The 13000-nt window shown below is 39.6% G+C and overlaps 1 protein-coding gene across 1 annotated transcript in view; it reads right to left on the reverse strand.

Annotated features, from left to right (window-relative positions):
- The window catches only part of LOC124804996 (E3 ubiquitin-protein ligase SH3RF1), a 213527-nt gene that overhangs the window by 181590 nt on the left and 18937 nt on the right, over positions 1-13000 (reverse strand). Inside the window, exons 6-7 of the mRNA XM_047265392.1 lie at positions 9881-10348; positions 1929-2001 (exon numbers count right to left, since the gene is read on the reverse strand). Of these exons, the coding sequence (XP_047121348.1) occupies positions 1929-2001; positions 9881-10348 (541 nt within the window). The remainder of the gene's footprint in view (positions 1-1928; positions 2002-9880; positions 10349-13000) is intronic.

The raw sequence follows: 13000 nt of genomic DNA on the forward strand, positions 1-13000 counted from the left end.
CCTTTTTTTCAGTCTTCCTGGTAATCAAATGGTTAATTTTCTGTATCTTATTTCCCTTTTCAAACATGCCACAAACTTGTGACTGTTGGTTGGTGGTCTGGGCTGGGCTGTTTGTGCACAGCGAAAACTGTTGACAATGGTGATCACTGGGTGTTCTGCTATAGTTCCAGACAGGTTCAAAAGTACAGCAAGATTAAGAGTGACCAACATGGAAACACTGTAACCTCCTCATGGATATTAGGAAGTAAGATCACACATATATACAATGATTTTTTTTCTATAAAGATGTTTCCTTCAAACAAATATTATAAAGGCACCTGTGCCAACTCTGTTTGCAGCTTACAAAATGAACAACACAGTGTTCCAGGTTGTCTCAGAATTCTGTGTCAGATTTAAGTATTAGATCTCAGTGAAAAATAATGCCCCACAGAATATTAAGTTTATTGGTTGTGGTAATAGTAATGCTGATCTTTCCTACCTTGATGCTTTTTTTCCAGGACAGCTACATCACAAAACTTTTTCTTCAATATTCTCCACAACGCACGCACACGAACACACACACACACACACACACACACACACACACACACACACACACACAAATTCACTGTTGTGGAGTAATCATAATCTCTCCTAGTGAAGACAAATATTGAGTAAATTGTGTAATTCCTTCTTTCCTAGCATATGCCTTATCTTAAGGCATATCTACAGTAGGAAATGCTGATGGATTGTAAGTTTATGCACAGAGTTTTCTTGTTCCAGTCACAGAGAACGCTGTTTCTATGTGGCCAATGCCTGGCATAAGTTTAATTATCTTCATTTGCAAGAGATCTCCCAACTCCAGTCAAGAGCTGTCCCCACAGGCATCACACCACCACAACGATGTGCATCTGGTTTGACGGTCACTGCTCAGGATCCCTTCTACTCTTCAGGTTAGCTCTTTGGTTTACATGGTGAGGTAACAGCTTGGCCATCAAGTGTGCGAGCAAAGCCTTGCCAGGTGGCTCCTGTCCTTCCTTGAGTGCCCCACATCAGATTGGCTACCATGCTGGCTTTTTGGCAGGAGTAGATGTCCACATACTGAAAACTTGCAAGAGATTGTCACACAGCATGGGTATGGTACTACCACATCCCCAATTGATGTACACTTTTTTTAAAATTTGGGGGGGGGGGGGGGGGGAAAGGGGGGTCAAGAGTGGGGGGGGGGGGGGGGAGCATCAAAACCAAAAGCAGGAACTACGACTAATTTACCAAAATGGTGATATAAGGAAGCGAAGGGAGCACTCCAAGTAGTAGCCATGTCACTATCGAGCCTTAACACTGGGGTCAGTAGAATCTGAGAAGAAACTGTCTGAGGAAGGAGAAGGGAAATGCTGCAAAGGAAAGGGAGAAAAAGACACAACAATACCTGAGAGCCCCATGCTCATCACGAATGTACCCACAAATCATGGAACTCCTGAGGGGTACATAATAAGAATCCTCTTAATTCAGTAGTATCCATCAATGCCAAGTGTTTTTTTTTTTTTCTTTTTTTCTTTTTGTTTCTCCCCTTATGGAGGAACAGTTCCAACTCACTCATCTAATCTGAAATGGCCTGCTCTCCAAGTCTTTAGCACCAACATTTGAGCTGAGAGCAATGCTTATAGGCAGCAAGAAAAAAATGACAGGTAAGAAAAGGTGCACACAAATGGAATTTCATAAATGCACAAGCTGAAAACACAAAACATTATTTGTGACATATGTTTGTGAATGATAAGGACCACTATCTTCATATATATCTTATAACATGCAACCAGTTCCCACAAAGAAACAATTACTGCACAAGGCAATGAAATCAATATGCAATGCAATACAGTACAATGCAATACAATGCTATGCATTGCATTGCACTGTCTTTTTTTCTTTGGCACACTGGACACTACACACACCTGCAATGTCTGGTCTGAGGATGAGGGCTCCTGACAGGATGTTTCTGATGGGCTGAGAATTTCGGCAGATAACCTGCAAGAAAAAACACCAAGTCACAATAAGGCAACGAAAAATACAAAACAATAAAATGTGCATTGTACACCACCCTCTGATTGTTCTCATCATCCAAAGACTTGTTTGATGTAGCTCTCCAAGCTAGTTTATCTTTTGAGAGTTTTATCATATCTACATAATTACTGCATCCTACATATACCATCCTTTTGAGCCTGCGTATTTTATTCATATCATGATATTACTCAGGACCTTCACAGCAACTACAAAGTTACTTTACGGAGAAATAATGTCTCTAGATTCAAAATTCACAACCAGGAGAATTGTTTGATCCTCACCAAATATTGATATCACATGATACCTTAGGTAGAAAATAATGCAATCAGTGTTCTATTGGGACAACAACATTACAATTTTGTTTTCCTGTTTAGAACTTGGTTCCAGCTAATATTGCCTCAGCAATGAGATTGTATGCATGTCAACCCATAAACATATTATTATGGAAAGCAGTTATGACAACTGTGCACAGTAAATTGTAATCAAATGCACTGGGACAGGTATGGTGACAACGTTAACAGTAATATACTGTTTCTGATTCCAGCTAGAAGTTGTATGCCTTCGCTTTCCTCAGTCCTGTGGATGCCAGTCAATGACTAGTGGTCTTTTAATTTAACACAGAAAATCACGGTAAGTGCCAATGTAAATCAAATATCTGATACCAAGAACTTTATCACAATCCATTTCAGTAATAAAATGACACTAGTATGATGGGCTGCCAAGACACTAGTCTCATAAATATTACTGATAAATGAAGGGAAAGTTTTACTGATATGGGGTAGTCACAAAGACTACTGAATGAAAGACCCTGTCATCCCCTTTACAAGCACCAAAGATTTGTAGAACATATTATAATGATGTGGAACAGGACAATTTAGAGGAATTTAATGTTATATGCACGTGGGTCGATACCTCAGCGAGCAAGTATATGACAACAATTCTAAAGGTTCAGATATCAGCCCTTATATGGTCCTACAATTTTTCCCCTTCTGGCACTGAAGCTTACTGTCTTCTTGGATTCACATTTGACATTAAGCTCTATGTCTCTCTCTGTAACTCGTTGGGCTAGTCAATTCTCATATTTGAGGAAGGCATTGGTATGTCATCTCCAACAAGGATCACTAAGTCAGAGGTTCACAAACTTTTGTTTGTCACGCCCCCCTTCTGCCGAAAAGAAAACTTCCGTGCCCCCCCTAATAAAATATAGAGATTTTTTATTAATTATCAAGAAACTATTGAAAAATTTGTGATGGTGACGTCATGTAACATGGTGGGCTGTTAATGTATCGAGTCGCAGTTATTACAGCATCAGTCTAGTCTAGTGATTATAAGCCACTCCTAAAGTAAAGAAAGTCCTTGGTAAACAGGGAAAAATATTTGCTACCTTTGCAGATTAGTGGATGCGGACCATTATTTTAAGTTGAGTGTAGCTTATTACTTTCACTCATTATCAAAACTAGTCACTCAGTCACGGTGTTAATGAACATAACTTATTTGTACGCCTATAGCGCTCCCCATTGACATTGCGCATAGGTTGGCATTTATGTCAACGACGACAGTTACCGAACGGCAACAAAGGCCCAGTTCCTAGAACCAGACAAAAAATAAAAAATAAGTTTTACGAAATAATTTTGCATACTACACAGAACTTTAAAAAATATGAATAAAACAACTTCCTTGCCTTGATTACATTCCCTTGCAGCACACCATTTCTTCACCAGTATACAATTTTAGGACTACTCTTCGCTTGCCATATCTAGGATAAAGTTTCGCTGTGTCTCCATCCAGAAGAAATACTATTATTAGTTGAAATAACATACCACATGTAACATTAGAATCCATAAGTATCACACGCAGATTCTCAATGTTTATTTTATGTTGTTTCTTCGAAATAGTTTTTTATAATTTTACAGTATTACCTACATGTAAGGATAGTTAGGAGGAAAATAACAAGTTCTCTTATAATGTGACGTATTTATTATAAAAATATTATTTCCACACACATATGGCAAGAAACAAACAAATAAATCAATGTGAAGGATGAGCTTGCATATTTTTTACAAGATTTTGAATTCTTGGCTGAATAGTAGAAACTGCACCACGTAAATCATTGGCAATACTGAGTTTGCTTCTAAGCTTATTTCTTGTCGCCACTACTGCTGAAAATGCTCTTTCGCACAAGTGAGTGCTTGAAAATGGTAAATACAGTTTCAGTGCTTGCTCTGCTATGCTGGGATACACCATGAGATATTTCACCCAAAATAAAGGCTTATCCATTTTCTCAAAGTCATACTTCGCTGCAGAATCATTTTTAATTTCTAAGACTTCATCTTGCAGTCTGTCTGGCAACACATCCACGTCAACGTGAAATGGATCCGTTGCTAACCTATAGTAAATTTTATCGTCACAACTGTTAGGGAAGTATCGTTCGAATTCATCAATGAGGTGCTGCAAATGGTTCGAGATTCTACTCTTAGTATTAGTATCCTTAAAATTGTTTTGAAATCGGGCTAAATTTTATGTTTACATAGTTGCAACTTATCAGTAAATGCTTGGATGGCATCCCGATGCAAAATTGTGTTTGACTCTCCACCTTGTAATTTCAAATTCAATGTGTTTAAAGATTCGAAAATATCTGACAGATAAGCCAATGCAACATGAACACTGGGCTTTCTAAATTCCACATACAGTTCAGTTTGTTATTTTCCAAAAACTGTATCACTTCGTCTCGAAGTTCAAATAATCTTCCTAGCATATTTCCTTTTGAGAGCCAGCATACTTCTGTTTGAAATAAAAGTGTTTTATACTCTGCTCCCAAGTCTTCACAAAGAGCCGTAAATAACCTGGAAGTTGATGCACTCTTTGTAATATGATTCACGATTTTGATGCACAATTTCAAGACATCATTGAGTTCCTTTGGAAGTGTCTTAGCTGCCAATGCTTGACGGTGTATTACACAGTGGATAGCAGTACCACTAGGGTTTTTTTCTCTGACCATCTGCACGAATCCTGAGCGACATCCAAGCATTGATGGGGCGCCGTCTGTGCATACACCTATCAGTTTCTGCCATGATAACTCATTTTTACAAAAGAATTCAGAGACGGCTGCCATTATATGAATTCCTTTTGAAGTTGTCTTTAACTCTGTAGAAAACAGCAACTCTTCTTTAATTGCTTCATTTTCTATATAGCGAACGAAACCTAGCAGTTGGCAACAATTCGCAACATCAGTACTCTCGTCTAACTGTATTGTGAAAAATTGTGATTGTTTGACGGGCGTAACTAATTGATTTTGTATGTCTTCGGCCATATCATCAATCCAACGTTTCACAGTATTGTCAGAAAGCGGTATTTGTAAAAGTTTTTATTTACTTTCTGACCCAAGAACAATATCAGCAGCTTTCAACAAACAAGGTTTGAATTCCAATAATATGACTTTTCTTGGTCCTTGAAATAAGTAGCTATAACTCATACGAGGCTTCCAGTATCTTTTCTGATGTCTGAGCGAAGGGTCCAGCGGTGTCCAACTTCATTCGTTTCAAATTATCACATTTTGCAGCAAAAAATTCCTTCGGTTTCTCTTTCAATGCAACATGCTTTGCCCACAAATGGCATTCCAGACGAGAAGGTCTTACGGAATCAATGCTCAACACCTCATAGCAAATAACACATTGCAGCTTGGTCAACACCATTTTTTTGTATAGAAGCAAAACCGTACTTGATATAATCATGATTATATTTATGTTTTTTCACGACACTCATGGTGAAGTAAAAAGAAAACTAGAAGTTAACAGTATAATTTCGCACTAACACTGATTTTACTGAGGCACAACTGTGAAAGATTCAACGCGATTTGAGCAAAATCCAATACATCAGATGTGTCAACAACTGCAAGCAACCAATTGAAATAAAGGAAAGCTACTGTTGTCTGTCGGCATCTCAGATGACTGCCTGTGAGGAGTGGGGTGAAGAACGGGGAAGCCCAGCCGCAGCGCAGGTAGTCAGTGCACTGTCTGTCTGCGACCTGGTGGCCAAGCAGGACTCTTGCTGGGAGAAACGGGCTTTTCCCGGATTAGGGCGGAAACAGCCCACAGGCACCCTAAGAATTTGCTACCTGATCTGCAGTGCTGTTCTGAGCAGTGCAGCCTGGGGTTTTATGCGAAAATCGTTTTCGCGCCCCTATCTTTCGTTACTTATAAACGAAACGTTATAAGTTTTGAGATAACATCAATGAACTCGTTGTCAAATTTCACAGTAATTAAGTAATGTCATGGATACACCTCATACATTGCTGGCAACTGTGCACAGTGCCAAGAAGTTATCTCTGTACTCGTACCAAAAGAAGCCATTGTCACAGCAAAGAACGTACACTAATTTCAAACGAAATTATGCCGTATTTCAAAAAGGCAGAATAAAAATAACTGTTTTGTCAGATACGTAATCCGAATCAAAGAGCTGTAGTACTGACTGTTTGAAAAAAAAAAGCCTCACTAATGGACTTCATTGTCTACCTAGCTGGGTTATGTTTCATTGTTAGCAGTCATGAGAATGTTCACAGAACGGCGTGAAGTACTTAGCTCAGAACGAACACTTGTACTAGTTTCGCATTCACGTCATGCACATTTTTCTGGTGACAAAGGGCATAACCCTGGCGTCCAAATTACGAACCCGCCAGTTCATTTGAAGCGTATACAGTCTATTAAAGTCATTGTAATCGCATCACATGTGGATCCGCGGGTTGACAGGGTAATAAAACGGCATTTTTGCAATTACACAGTATAAGTGATTATTACTCTGATGAACATAGCCTACTACGGCTAAAAGTTATAACATGATTACGTTAATTCATGTGTACAAATGTACGGAATAGTTAATACCCGACTTTTCTGTTTTCCAATTGTCAGAAGTAAGTTGTTTACAAATCTGATATATTAGAATTAACACATATCGCCTTCGTAATTTTGAGAGTTTCTGTGTGTGACATTCTAAATGTGATCTCCAAAATCTGTATGTTCTAGGATAGGTTATAGAGATAGGATTGCGGGAAGTGGGACGCCAAACGATTGCATTTAGCACCATAATCTATGATTAATACCTGCACATTCATTTTTATTAAAATATCGATATTAAAAAGAAATATTAGGTTTATACCGCTAACTTTACCCGCCCCCCCCCCCCCCCCCAGGGGGGCACGCCCCCCCAGGGGGGCGCGTCCCCCAGTTTGGGAACCTCTGCACTAAGTAAAGCAATGTGGAAATCAAAATAACATGCAGACTGAAAGCACCTTTGCGCGATTCAGATCATGAACTGCCAATTTACAGCTGACCAAACACCACAGTGAGAAATACTTAATCACAGTATGTTATACACATAATTTTCTAAATAAAAACTTAAGAGGAAAATACACCCACCTTCATAAAGGATTTCTTAACATGGAGCACAATGAATGGGTTTTTAATTTAAACTTATTTACATAATAAACATTGTAAAAAGGAAGATTTTTACTGTGTTTCTAAAAATCAGTTTTTCTACCTGTTAGATATTTTACTCCCTATGTAAGTAATCAAATGTTTGACAGATCCCAATCCATTTCTTTCAAAGCCAAAATTAATATCTGTAAATATCAATGAAACTTTTTCCTTCTAGCATTGTAATAATGGAAAAAATTGCCACTTTTACTACATTTTGTAATAAATTTAATTAAATATTTAATATTATGAAAAGGATAGTTACTACTTACACAGGCCCAAGAGAAGAACAGAAAAGTCAGCAAGTGAGCTTTTGGTCTTGGCCAACAGGACGTTCATCGAAAATAGACACACACACACACACACACACACACACACACGCGTAGGAAAGGACACACACAGAAAAAAAGAGGGGGTAGGAGTATAATGTGATGCAGGTATTTCCACAGATAAAGCAGCACCAGCAGAACAAGACAAAAGTAGTTCACAGGGTAGGGCATATGAGAAGGAGAGAGGGGGGGGGGATTGCAGGTGGGGGGAAGGGGGTGCTTATGGGGGGACAAGCTGACAAGGGGGGGAATGGGCCTTCGAGGGGAGGGGGGGGGGGTACGATGCGGGCTTACAGGAGGGAGGGTCGTGCGGTCAGACTTACGGTTGGAGGGGTAGGGCTTATGGGGAGGGTGTCTTACGACACACACACACACACACACACACACACACACACACACACATTTCCACATCTTCCGATTGGCCCTGATACAGACTTTGACGCTTCTGCTGCAACTTGTTGTCACATCAATGCTCATGATTCTGAGTAGGAAAATTGCACAGGCCACAGAAGGTGATTGAGATTTGAACATTTTGCTGAAGTACATTCGCATTTCTTGGCCTCGCTCATTGCACATCATAATGAACTCTGTAGTGCGCCGATACTTTGTACATCGGCAAAGCCTCGCTATAAAGCAAGGTGTGATTCTTGTTCAAAATGACAGTGGACAGTCATGTGTGTTGATCCCCAAATCTTTGCAAAAAGAAGCGATGCAGTTACTTCACCGTGGACACAGGGGGATTGTTCGTACGAAAGAGATAGCGCATTGACACTGTACTTGGTAGGGTATGGACACCCAAATAGAACAGATGACATCACAGTGTCTCGCATGTGCAGAAAATCAGTCCATTCCACAACAAAAATTCTCTGCTTGGCGTAAGTTGCAATCACCATGGCAATGTGTGCACTTAGACTTTGCAGGTCCTTTTTGGAACATTCATTTGTCGATTGTGGTAGACTCTTATAGCAAGATTCCTTTTGCTGTGCCAATGAACTCTACAATGTCACATAGCACAGTTCAGGCGTTGTACTGGTGGTGGTTTCTGAATGGTGGCAGCCCACTTCGATGGCAGCTTCAATGTTAGCCAGTTCGTTAGCCAATACATTGTACCCTCTATCATTAGTAATCTCTATGTAGCACAGACTTGTTTTTGTCTATTCTGAAGAAGACTAATTATTTTGTATGTCGCCCTTTGCTTGCAATACATCTATCAAAGTTGAGTATTTGTGCTTGTCTTGTTATAATAAAACTCATTAGTACAAGTTGTTTGATTGTTTGTTTAGTATGCAGGATCTCTACACACAACATTTCCTATGCAGTCGAAACCTAAAAGCCCTTTTCTGAATCAGATTCAGTGATGACATTTTCACGAAGTGGACTCATGCTTAAAAGCTAAATGTGGCTTGCTAGTCTCCTAATGTTTCGCCAATGAAAGAATGCTGCCGATAATTCTTCCGGGTTGTACTGCTGTGGTCCACGGAACTCTTATATCCCCGACGTTTCATCCAAAGCTACGTTGGACATCTTTGGAGGTGCTCGTGGTTGTGCCGAGTCTTGCCGACTGACGAGTCGGACGTCGAAGAACGGCCTAAATACTGTGGAAAGTGGGCGTGGTCTGGATTTCACATGATAGCAGAGATAAAAACGACAGGGATAGAAGAGTTCCATGGACCACAGCCATACAACCCAGAAGAATTCTCGGCAGCTGAAACATCGGGTCATGAAAGCCTTCATTGTATGAATGAACGAATGACCTACGCATCTCTTTGTGCACTTCACAATTTCACTGCTGTACAGTAAAATGCTACCAGAAGTGAGGCAACAAAAATTCTTTCACATAAGCTGTACTGAATTGTACAGATGTCACATCAATTCCAATTTGATTTTCTTCTATTGAACAAAGTAATTTACTTCCTATTCTGCAAAAACTAATATTAATTTCTGCCATTTCAGCTTTTTTGTGGCGAGGAGCCATTATTATGATCTTCAAATGTGAAACAATCTCTCTCTCCCTCTTTTCAAAATTAGAGCAGGTATTGCACTCACCTATGGGATGTTTGATGATGGTGTCCTGTATGAACAGCGCTAAAGCTATGCCTTTTATCTCGCTGCTGCACAGACGGCGTCGGTCTAGGTGGTGGTGCAGCTGTACCAGATCCTAATGCTTGTGGTGGTGAAGGCAACGTTGGATCAGGTGGAGGTCGTGCCAGAGGTGGAGATGCTGGTGATGAGGGTTCTGTTCCAGATCCTGAACCCGACGACGTGCTTCCCGATGAAGTATTGGGAGTAGTGGCAGATGACGGCGAAGACTGTGTGGAGCTCGAATCGGATGCTACTGCAGCTCGACTGCGGGTGTGAACATGAGGCGGTGGCCCAGTTGCAGTAGCAGCAGGTGAACGGCAAGTGGGAACTGGCACAGCTCCGACACTGCGAGTGTGGTCTGTCGGAATGAGTGGCGCAGTGTCCTCCGAAGTCGGTGTTGGTGGTGCTACCCGTGAAGGCCCAGGCTGTGAACTGAAGTGCAGTAAGTGGTGCAGTAATCGTTCAAAACAATCTGTCATGTGACTACACCAAACAAAGTTTGAAAAATCTGAAGACGCTTTCTCATGAAGCAACAGCTGAAAGAGATGTTAATATTAACACAACAGTGAATATGGAAAATTTTGTAAGGACAATGAAATTTTATATTCTCTACACACTCTGAAATTAAGATTTCCAGCAGTCTGAACAAGGCAATGCAACAGTCACTGTCTGTACAGCCAGAATTAAAGTAGCAAAATTATATACAGGAAATCATATTTGATATCTTATGACAACATATAGCATAGTACACAAAAACCCAATGCTTTCTTTTTTTCCTCTTTCCTTGTACACTGTCCATTACACTTTGTAAACTAATGAAATTGGAAAGTGTAGATGGAAACATGGGATGATCGTAGAGATTAACATCCCACCAATACTTCTTTACAGAAGAAAAACAATCTCTGGTTGCAGACAGGAAAAGGAAAACTGATGGAGCCACTTACGTGAGGTGTTTTGTGGAAAACACAGAAACTGGCTAACTAATGCATTACCATCAGTGTAACTGGTCTGAACTGAAATATATATTTAGCAGAAGGCACCAAACAGTAAGCTAAAACTGCACTGGGCACGATACTGTCATCAACTGTGCCTTCCATGTAAGATTCTAAGGACCTTGCAGACGAATTTTTATATATTATTTATCGTCTTCACATTCTTGCATCTTTCTTAGAATTACTGGTGCACATTTAAATGGCACAATTGAACTGTCTTGTGAAATAAGCACGAGTGTAAAACAAGAGAAATGAGACTCTGTGAAGACAAAGTCATTCTTCTCATGCATCAGTCACAGTTGGAACAGGAAAGGGAATAAAAGGTAACTGTACCAGAAGTACCCTTTACCAAACACCAAACTGTGACATGCAGAGTGAATTTTATCAATAGAGGGGTCCACAGGCCGTAGAAATTCATACACCACATGCCAGAAAGGTCTTCAGTCACAGTAACAAGTAAGAAGCAAATGCCAGAACAAAGGGTGTTGTCACCACTAACCGATTATAAACTGTGGTAACCACGAAAGATACAGACAACATTGACTTGGTTAACAAATTGTATTTTGTATTTCCAAATGACAGTTTTAATTGAGTTATTACATTTGATGACTATTAATACATACAATAAAGAGTATCAACTGTCTGAGTAAATGAATCTGAGTAGTTAACTGAAAAAGGGATGCCTCATTTTATGAAAACAGAAGTTGGTACTCACTGTATAGCAGAGATGCTGAGTTGCAGATAGGCGCAACACACACACACACACACACACACACACACACACACACACACACACGCGCGCGCGCGCGCATGCGAGACCACTGTCTTTGCCCACTGATTTATGCATATTGGAGTCTTTGCCATTGAAGGTGTGCTTCATGAATGAGAGGTTCAATGGCCATAATGAAAGAGTACTATAAAAGAAAAGCAATTTTTTTCCTTTTTTTTACAGAATTGGTCATATGAGATTTCAGTCAATTTAGATCACCACACTAAAGCAGTAACACAGATTGAGTTATTCCAGTTATTGACGCATAGCTACAGAGCGTAAACATGTACAGTTTTATAGAAATAGTTAATAAAATACCTTAATATGCAGGGTGTTTCAAAAACATTCAGCCAATTTAACAAGACTATATCTTCTCCATGAATGAAGATAGAAATTTGAGGCAAATTTCAACATAAAACTGGGACTGCAACCCTTTTATTTTCAAAAGGACCATCAGTTTTATACCTTTTACCTACATGGACATACAACCTTGGGGAAATTTTTATATTAAGTTTAGGATCATAGTTTTCATTCATCTTTCAGAATTCTTCCACATGCATTGCACCAAACACAAGCTGAATATCCTCACAATAATCAAACTCATTCCTTAGTTTTGTCATCAATTTTCAAGTTACTACATTCATTGATCTTGCTAAGTGGCATTGTTTTTTACCAAAAGTTGTTGGAAGGGAAGGCACATACAGGGTACTTTCACAAATTGGAAAAAAAAGAAATCACATACTGTGAGATCAGGCAACCTTGGAAGCCAATGGTGCAATGAAGGTATGTATGTCCTTTTAACAGTAGTGGGTGGAGTGCTGTACTCTCAACAAAAGTAATGTCACACAGTTATACCTGAACTGCATGTCTGGGAACAGAGAATGCAAAATGCATTTGTTGCTCTATTATCGCCATAGCAATTCATCACACGCTGTTCAATGAATGAGTGAGTGAGCAAGCTACACCAAGGAGACTGCTACTGGTAGCCACATGAACTGGCAACTTACAAATGGGAGCAAGAGAAATTTTTAGGTCCAAAGTGCAAATTAAAATTTACCTCAAGTTCCTATCTTCATTTATGTAGAAGATACTTACTTTACTTTACTTTACACGTGGCTAAGGCCTTATCGACCATACACCTGCTCTACGAGAAGATACAGTCTTGTGAAATTGGATGAATCTTTTTAATTTTAATGCAAGTCAAACACCTTTCAGAAATGAATCAGTGTACAAGAATAGTAGTGTGGCATGAGAGAAATAAAGTTCCATCAAATGGCAACTTCAAATAATTATCACCACTCATTTTCTGGGTGCACATATACA

Source organism: Schistocerca piceifrons, chromosome 7, assembly GCF_021461385.2.
Source record: "Schistocerca piceifrons isolate TAMUIC-IGC-003096 chromosome 7, iqSchPice1.1, whole genome shotgun sequence".
Lineage (NCBI taxonomy): Eukaryota > Metazoa > Arthropoda > Insecta > Orthoptera > Acrididae > Schistocerca > Schistocerca piceifrons.